Source organism: Centroberyx affinis, unplaced genomic scaffold (assembly GCF_046629955.1).
Source record: "Centroberyx affinis isolate AG114_WGS23_722 - 3 ecotype Tasmania unplaced genomic scaffold, CSIRO-AGI_Caff_v1 ptg002987l_1, whole genome shotgun sequence".
NCBI classification, from domain to species: Eukaryota; Metazoa; Chordata; class Actinopteri; order Beryciformes; family Berycidae; genus Centroberyx; species Centroberyx affinis.
In genome coordinates, this window is record NW_027281093.1 from 447,501 (window position 1) to 457,500 (window position 10,000).

The window sequence follows — 10,000 nt, forward strand, 5'->3', positions numbered from 1 at the left end:
TTGTCGTTGGTTTCCACGCAAAACGCCGCCATGTTGTCCTTGGGGCAGCTCTCCGTCACCGCCGGCAGGATGGAGATGCACTCCGACAGCCGGATGATCTTCTTGTCCAGCTTCCGGGTCTTCTCGTTGCCCCCGCCCCCCGCGCCGCCCCCGCCCCCTCCGCCCGAGGGCGAGTCGTAGTACTCGAGGCGGGCGATGCCGTTCTGACTGGCGGGGTAGAGGACGAACCAGTTCTTCTTCCATTTCTGGATGGGTGGGAAGGAAGAGGTGATGGAGAGAAAGAGAAGAAGACTTAATCAATCAATTATTTACTGTACAATATAGATTTTTTATTCAACCCATGATCCAAAAGTGAAAAGAAATTCCTCTTGTAGTCCTCTTGTAACCAAACATTTGACTTCTTAATTTTTTTAGGTGAGATTCCCCTTATTTTTTATATCTCACCTGCACAATTTGTTTGTTTTTTTTCTCTTTTTTTCAATTTGTGTCAAACTTTCAAACCCCAAACCAAACTATTTTGGGACAGTTGAGATTAGGAAACCAGGAACTACTTGGGGGAGGAAAGCACAATGTCAGAGGCCCATTCTGAAGTGAAAGCTAAACAAAAAGGGTAGAGGACAAACCCGGATTCTTCCTCTATTTCTGGTGGGAAAGGGACGACAGGAAAGAGGGGATGGGGGCGGACAAAAGAGCAAAAATGTGATTCGTAATGCTTTGCAACACAGATCTCATGGCCTTTTCGTGGCTGTCTAGGACGGGGAAAACCCGTTTCCATGTGGGTTCTCCCTGCTTAGATAGCAATGTGAAATCAGATCTATTGTTAGCTACAAATAATTAAATACTGATGGAGAGAGAGAGGAGGAGCTACAGTTTGAAGATGATGGTATCTGTTACCAGGCGAGTCGACAGAAGTTCCACTACTTCTCAGGCACTGACTGAAGCCTAATGCAAGACGTATGTGATGATAAATCCAGTATAGTTTGACTCATCTCCATGGCACACACCAGCGTTTCCTCCACATTAAGTCAGCAGTAGTGGACTGAAGCTAGAGCATTAGTCACATCTTCAGTTAGAGACAAGAATAAGTTCTAACTAAAACCAAAACAAGTCTTGACCCAGTGCGTCATGTCTGCATATTTTTATCCAAACGACAAATGTTTTCATGCAGCCTTCACTAGAACCAAACCTGGGACCAAACCAAGGACAAGGTGTGTAACCAAAACCAAAAGTTTCCCTAAAACACAAACAGTGGGAAATGGAAAATCGAACTTTGTGTTGTAATTTACTGTTTTTGTTGTCGGCACTTTCCCCTCAACCCGCCTCGCCTACTTCTACTTCCTCGCTTTCTGACTGGGTCCTTTTGAGAATCTGTTGCGAAACCGAGGGTACAACAGGCAAAGGCACGCGAAGGAAGTGACTATGGCAACAGGCAACAAAATATGACTGTGTTTACGTTTGTGATGTTTATCTGGTGCTGGTCTTGGTGTGACCGCTTTCAGACTGATGGGAAAAAGGAACGTGTCTCGGTTGCGATCGAGTCGAGACCAGCTCTGTTTCTAAGCCAAGTGGACCCATCCCACCCGGGTTCTGTTAAACTTCTTGCTGCACTGGAAATATTTCGACGTGATGTTTGGCCACTTATCTGCAGGAATAAGAAAATCCAGTGTGTCTGGGTCACCATACATGTTCCTTGAGATTTTCTCAATAAAAGTCTAAACTCTTTTAGGATTACACATATGTCTCTATTCATTTCCCTAGGTTAAGTGATTTTGGGCCTTTGCTGCTCCTAAGTTTTGTGTCATTTCCAAACCTTCGTTAACTTAATGTGAATTTGTGTGTTTTTTCAAAGCGTGTTGTGGCTCTCAAATGGTCAAGGTCGTCGCATGACACAGAAATACAAACTAAACTAGGTGACTGTGTCATCGTATTTCAAGCCTATAGCCAGCAGTGGGGAAGCAGCAGCTAACAATGACCTCTTCCTCCTCAGGGACAAACAGCATGACACGCAATACTGGACAATAGGGCGCACAGCTGTGAGCCTGCGAGTGTGTGTGTGTGTGTGTGTGTGTGTGTGTAATTTCTCTCCCAGCTGTTCAATGCTAACAATAGACATGATGGCACACTCATGCCAGATTACGAAAAAAGAACTGCTGGAACAAGTAAAAATCGGATTACAGTAATACTATGTGTGGTAACAACAAACACTCATTCATTCAGTCACACACAAGTTTCTTGTTGCATAGCAGTAAATTGATCAAATAGCTTATTTTATTTTAGTGCGTTCCTTTACAGTGGTAATCCGCAAGTTCCTCATGTTTTGGATTTAGTGTCCATCTTTATTGCTCAGCGCTCATTGCTGTGGTGTTTCTGCACTGCTCTTCTCAGAGATCACCTGTCAATCAAACAGTGTGTCCAGTACTGTGACTTTCTGTTGATGAAGTTTGTTTTTTTGCAGGACTAATGCAGGATACAGACTTCTAACATGGCCACTACTGCAATACTAATGCAGTTAATGTATTCGAGAAATGACTTCTAAGCAGACTGGTGCTTATCCATATGATTTGTAAGCTGTGCAGTATATTGCCCAATTATTGCCTATCAATCTGTCTGTGCCTCCCTTCAGTGCAGCAGCTGACCCAACAGCCACTCACACTATGGAACTTCCTGGATTTGACAAGGCTGGATGTTCATTACAAGGGAGGCGTTATCGCTAAAAACTAACACCAGTACATACAGCCTGACTATTGTTTATAACACTAACTCTTTACAACAAGACAACTGAGCTAATGTGTCACCATTATTCACAGCAAGCAAATAAGAGAAGAGAGAGAGGGAGAGAGGAGAGAGAGAGAGAGAGAGAGAGAGAGAGAGAGAGAGAGAGAGAGAGAGTCTAAAGCTGTAATTATGGTATTTGCATGATGGAACTGATATCACTGCAGCCACAGGGTGTGCAAGTATTTGCTGCACACTAGCTGACAGTCAGTGTAATTTGGTAATAAGAACAAACCATTGAGGAGTGAGCTGCAATTGTGACATATTTGTAAATTACAGACAAGAACAGAAATACATACATTACATACAGGCTTAATCTCTTTGTCTGTCACCTGCCCACACACACAGACACAGACACACACACACACACACACACTCACAAGGTTGCACAAGTCTACATATGCAGATGCACACATGCATGCACACACACCGGCCCGTTAAAAGTAACTGCCAGAAAGGACAGGAAATGTGTGGGATCGTCATTACCCAGGATTCTCTTTGCTTCCTTCTTCTGAGTCCAGGTGTGTGTGTGTGTGTTTGTGTTTGTGCATGTGTTTGTGTCATTTTTACTTTTCTCTTGGGTTGCTCTGGACCATCTGCAGCCACGCACACACACACACACACACACACACACACACACACACACACACACACCACACACACACACACACACATTGAAGAGCTAACTGTGCACTAAATACACATGTGTGTAATTGTGCAGTATGTATAAGTACAGTGTACAGTACAATTAAAACAATAAACCCTGTTGTGGTGCACGCGTCTATGTGTGTGTGTGTGTGTGTGTGTGTGTGTTGGTGTCTGTATGTGAGACAGCTACTCCATATAAGGCAACAGACCGTTATCTGCCACTAATACACTGAGTGGAACTTATGCAAATGGATGCCACACGAAACCATAAGAGAGAGAGAGAGAAACTTCCTCAATGATGTCCCGCCTGTTCACGTGTGTGCATCTGTGTGTGTGTGTGTGTGTGTGTGTGTGTGCGACTGCGTGCTTCCATGTATGTCCATCTCATCCCCTTTCTGCAGCTGCAACGTTACTAAAACAATACATGACCTTGTCATTGTCATATTGAGCGTTAAGTTCACTGTTAACACTGAAACTGCTATATTGAGAACAATGACACTGTTCTACCTCATCTTCCAAAGAAGGAAGGGCGGGAAATGTGACAGAAGGACCAATACTGGTCTGCATTGATTAACGATGCTTTCATTTTCCTAACTTACGTGTGTTTGTGAAATTCCACACTTTATAATCTTAATTTATATCCTACACCTCATCCTATTCAATATGACTTTCTCACTGGTTCAATACACTGCACTCTACAGCTGCAACTACAGTGTAAGCCATGCTGCCTGAATGCACATAGTGACTGAAGGTTTAATGTACATTTGTACTGATATGTGCAGAGGCTACTGACTATTGCATATCTTGTCTTGTCTGTACATGATGTCCTGTTGGTCTCACACCATGTGTGTGTCAGTGTGTGTGCTGTGTTAACACATTACACCTCAGCACCAATGACACCTAGACCAATTCCTGTGCATGCACAAAGATATTGGTGCATAAAAACCAACACGTTTCGGCAGAAAGCCTTCGCCTCCAAGAGCTGCTGAATTTGTCCTTCCTTTTTACTTTTTTCCAATTCATGCACCTGGGTAGTAAGGTGAGGTAGTGATAGTTTTGTTTTGAAATAATTTATTACATATGACAAATAATGTGATTCTGATTTTTAATGGATGTGTGTTCAGTCATTGTATGAGATTCAGAGTCTGCAATCTCAAACATTTCCTTTCCATTTTCACATTTTCCGCATTCACTATTGTATTATTTGGAGACCCGCTGATCATATTCTGGCATAAGGCTGACAACAGGATTTCTGCTGTTTCACTTTGGGCTTTCTGTGTCAGCTTGTAAATACCTTTAGTTACTGAAAACATATCTCACAGTGGATGTGTTTCTTCAGCTTTCTTTAAGATAGCGTGATACTTCAATGATTCCTGTAGGGAAATCCTTTTCTCTCTATTCCCCGCGCCACATGGAGGTCAGAGGTCAGGCTCAGTTACATAACAGCAGCTCTGGAGGTGATAGGGATTCAGTATCTTGCTCAAAGACACTTCAGCAGGGTGGGAGGGAGCTTGAACCACCTAGGACCTCCAGTTAAAAGACAGTATCTTCACCCACTAGGCCCCCTGCCGCCCCACCCATCTTTGACAACACTGTGCTTATCTTATCATATGGGCTGAATTTGGGCTATTCATCTGAGAACAGAGAAAACAGTGGAGTTATTCATTCCTGCATGGGCCCACACAGTGAAACTTCACCACTAACGGCTCTTTGCTGATTTTAATATCTTTGTTCCATACCTCAACAACCAAAACTATGGTGTCGGGGTGGATTCCTCGCCAATGTATTGGGCAGCTGCTTGCTTTAGGGGATTTTTGTCACTCCTTATCTGTCTGATCCACAGCTGTTGTTGTTTGGTTCTGAAAGGCTCTGGTGTAAAGGAGGGAGCTCAAGGGCTTCATTACTGATCCATAGAACAGGTTTCTACAAATCCTGAACTGTCCCTTTAACACAGAGCTTGGTAAGTGATCAGTCGGTTGGGCATCTAGTAATCATTAACCTTCCCTTTAAAAAAGCACTTGTGTATGAATGCAGATCCAAATGGACACATTATCCACACACTGGTTGCTCAAACACAGAATCTTCTGTCTTATCGTGTTTCTGTGTAAACAAAACTACCCCGACACGTTACCACCGGCCACAGGCAGACCTCAGTGACACCCACAGTAAGTGTGTGGGTGGGTGCATGTATCTGTGTGCTTAAGAGAGAAATAGACCAAAATTTATGTCTGTGTGTCTAAGTTGTATGTGTCCTCATTAAAGTGTGTCAGAGAGAGAGAGAGAGTTAGAGAGAGAGAGAGAGAGAGAGGGAAAACAGAGGAAGTGTGTGTGTCTGTGTGTACTCATGAATGTGTATTTAACAGAAAGAGAGAGGAAATTTGTGTGTGTGTGTGTGAGAGAGAGAGAGAGAGAGAGAGACCACTGCCTTGACCACAGATCTGCTGCCCTAACCTCAGTCTTCCTCCTCCTCTGTGCCAACAAACTAAAACATCTAGCATGTTTCCAGCAGAGCAGTAGTAGAGTACTGTGATGAGTATGTAGAGCAGAATGTGGAGTAAAGCACAGCGCGGCCTGATAGTCCAGTACTGGGACAGACTGAGCCCAAATCTGAATGAAACACCCTCATATAAACACTTCAGTCAGACTACAGTGACCTTAACCTTCGGGTTACTCTCTTGGAAATCCACTGAACATGAGAGTTTTAGTCTGACAGCTCCATGTTAATGTATTTCAATACATCAGGTGGCAATGTGGTACATTAGTAACAGTAAAAATATGCAGCATTTTCATATAATTGTCCGTTTTGCTGCTCTGTAACACAATAGTGATTCAACCTACAGCCAGTTCATGAAAGCTTTTCCATTTGCTGGTTAAACACCTGGTGTCTGGTAGCTCTTTCCCGGGAAAAATCCTCTGCCGCACAGGAAGTGATGCGTTTTATGTTTCCGGTCTGTTTTGGTAAACCATAAAACTATTAATCCATTAGGCAGTTATTACTTCCAATGAATAATGGCTGTCTCTGTGAATCAGGCAGCCTCAGGGTATTCAACGGTACTTCACCCTGACAGACACGCCCTGTCTGGCTGAAGCTGTCTTTGAGAACTGATAAGGGATCAGCTAACATGCCTATATCTGTAGCCTTCATTATCATCTGGAAATTACAACAACTGCCAACAACGGGGTGATTAAAAGTATTTTGTAGCTCCGGGATGCAGGAAGACTACAAGCTGCAGGCCCAAGCAGTTTCTGTGTGTTTGTGTGTGTGTGTGTGTGTGTGTGTGTGTGTGTGTGGGTCAGACAAGCAGCTGCAGGTACGGACAGCACACTTCTCACTAAATCATGCGCACAATCACATCACTCTGCTGCAACACAACATTCTAGACGCAAGAATTAAAGAAACTAACTGTTGTATGAACGTAAAAACTATAATTACATTATTATCTACAACAGCAGAAACTACTGAACTCTTTCATCAAGCAGAACCTGAGACTCAGACAGCTCTGACCACATCGCCGCAAATATTTGGCATACTTGGACAACGGCGCTGCTGATCACACCATTCTGATTGGCTGAGACTGGGAGCGTGTTTCATGTTTTGAATGTCATGAATGCCTTTGTATTTCAGTATCATACGTCAGCAGATAGGTACGTTTTTATCTGTGACCTCCAGTCTATGAGAGGGTTCCTGGGCATCCGGGTTAAACTGAAAAATAGTTTAATTTCTCTGTTATTCTTTTATTAAACAGAAGTTAGTCCAATGAGAGAATGCATAACAATTACTATATTAATGTATGGGGTGTAGATGCAGTATAATAATAGTGTATGGAGTGTATATAGTGTAATAACAGTGTATGGAGTGTAGATACAGTGTAATAACAGTTTATGGAGTGTTGATATAGTGTAATAAGTAAGCCTAATATGAGTGTATGAACATCATAAAACAACAGTCAGAAACAGAAACCATGGTCGGACGTTGCCACTACACTCTTGAGTCACATTTTCCGACCATGCACGTGGGAACAAGCGTGTGTGTGTGTGTGTGTGTGTGTGTGTCCACTGACAGCTCTAAACGTTGCATAATGCACCCAACAGACCTCACACCAGTTTCAACACTTTCAGATGAGCCGATGTTCAGCTTCCTGTTCTATTCTGCTCTTTTCGGTTCAATTCAATGTGTTGATGTTCTCCTCTGCTGCACTCGAAAAAAAAAAAAAAAACATTATCCTTTTCTGAGCGTGGAGATTTCTTCAGTTCCGTTTCTATTGTATTCTGTGCCGCTCCGCTCTACTCATATCTTCTCTATTCCGAAAGGCACTGAAACTCTGTTGTGTGAGTATGAATATCCATTGAGGACTGGTAATTTCAGAGCAGGAAACAAGGCCAGAATGTTTTGTTGGTCCTTGTCATATGACCAGAGAGAGAGAGAGAGAGAGACAGAGAGAGAGAGAGAGAGAGACAGAGAGAGACAAAGAGTCTCTTACAAATCAGAGGGAGTTGATGAGTTCTTATCCAATGCTCTGAGACCAAGGCAAGGTTGCACTGAGGCCAAGGACTGACACACACACACACACACACAGTCTAAATCCTACAACTTCCACACATGCCACAGCAAGGCTGAATAGATTGGAGTACACACACACACACACACACAAACACACACACACACACCTCTATTTTGGCAGAGGCTCAGAGTTCTGCTTCCTTGCCCATTTCGCTGTCGTTTGACACGCACACAAACACACAGGAGCACACAGACACACACACACACACACACACACACACACACACACAGGAGCACACACACAAACACAAACACTCCAAGGCAAGGCCACTCACACACACTCCAACATAGCCTAAACACACTGTCAGAATGAGGTAGAAGCACTGGGAGCTTTGGGGGTTTCTTGTGTGTCATCAGTTCACACACACACACACACACACACACACACACACACACACACACACACCAACAACAACAAAAACAACTCTCCAACACACACTCTCTCTCTCACTCTCTATCCTATTTTCCTACAAGACACTTAAGTCCTCTTTGGTTTTATGGGTTTTGTTGCATTTACTTGTTGTTATTATTAAAGTGTACTGCGGTGTTATCAGCTCATAAACACACACACACACACACACACACACACACACACACACACAGCAGGTTTGCACCGACCACCACATCAAAACGAGCCCGGGTCCGTGCAGCTCTTTAGATAACTGGCTCGCTCTGCATCTAGGTCTGTCTTTTGAAGCAACTGGGCACAATGACTGGTCTGTAATTGCACCAATATGTGCGCTATTTGTCATGACGTAGAATGGTCCCTGCTGGTTTACAATTTGGAATAGCAGACTGCGAACGTCACTTATTTGGGAATTCAACATTTCCAGGACACAATGGGACGTTTTTGCCATCTCCCTAAGGAAACATCACTATATCCCCATAACACTCCCATAGGGGCTTGGAGTGCCTCTGTGTTACTAGCGACCTTACTAGCGATACTTTATGGTACTTTCTATTTCCTATGATATCTTTCTAATGCTCCTATAGTACTCCTATAGGGGCTTAAAGTGTGTTTTGGGGTATTTAGTAGCGAGTTAATGGTGACTTTATCATACTTTATGGTATTTTTGCCTCCTGTGGTATCACTGTAATATTCCTAGAGGCTACTAGTGTGTCTGTGGAACATAATGGTGAATTTATAGTGGCATTACCGTGCTTAATGGAGTATTTCATCTCCTAATAGATCACTTTAATATTCCTATAACGTTCCTACAGGGACGTTACAGGTTTGTTGTGATGTTTGTGTAGCATCCTCCTAAGGTTTACTGTTAGTTCTTCTTCGTCAGGGTAATTTCTGTCAACGCAACAGCCGTACCACAACTAAAATAACTGCTTACCTTTCCAAACTTTTGATGCTGCACATAAAGTTGTCCCTCTTTGACGTGGGTGTCCATCCCCCCGAACCTCCAGGACTCGCCCTCCTCCCGAAAGGCGAGCTTTGACTTGAACTTGACAGAAGAAATCTCTTTTGGGGGGTTATTATTTTCCCTATGTCCCCCAACAACTTCCCCCTTCTCTCACTTCCGCCCGCCAGCTGGTAAAACGCATCTGACACAACGCGTTCAGACAGTTAGTGGTGTCATGGTGGAGGTAAACAGGCCCGACACGGTGCTGGGTGGTCTTGACAAAGTTAAATAACGTCCAAATCGGTGGGTCGCCTGGCTGTCGCCGCTCCCTCCTCCTGCTGCAGGGTTCGACAGCGGCAAGCTAGAGTGACTAAATAGCATATGACATCCGGTCATAACCTTCAAAATAAAAGCCCAATTGGCGAACTATGTTTTCTGATCAGTTGGCTGGCAACACGCTGCCCAGTAACTTTCCAGTGAAACAAGTTACAATTCCAGTGATAAAACTACAGTCCAGTCCAAAAATAAGTTGTTACTTTTGTCACCTCCCCTTTCTAAATATCAGATTTAAGGTGAATTATCAAAAAACAGCATCCCACCTCCATCTCCCAATTCATTTTAGGCAGAATTAGTCATTGTCCTCTCACACTGAGCTAGCTCAGATGAG

At 43.5% G+C, this 10,000-nt stretch overlaps 1 protein-coding gene across 1 annotated transcript in view; it reads right to left on the reverse strand.

Moving 5' to 3' along the window:
* dok1b (docking protein 1b) overlaps positions 1-9,644 on the reverse strand; it is a 15,487-nt gene extending 5,843 nt beyond the window's left edge. The window contains exons 1-2 of the mRNA XM_071537185.1: positions 9,325-9,644; positions 1-245 (exon numbers count right to left, since the gene is read on the reverse strand). The exon at positions 1-245 is cut by the window's left edge and continues 73 nt beyond it. Coding sequence (XP_071393286.1) covers positions 1-245; positions 9,325-9,381 — 302 coding nt within the window. The 5' untranslated portion in view covers positions 9,382-9,644. The remainder of the gene's footprint in view (positions 246-9,324) is intronic.
* Between the last annotated feature and the right edge of the window lie 356 nt (positions 9,645-10,000).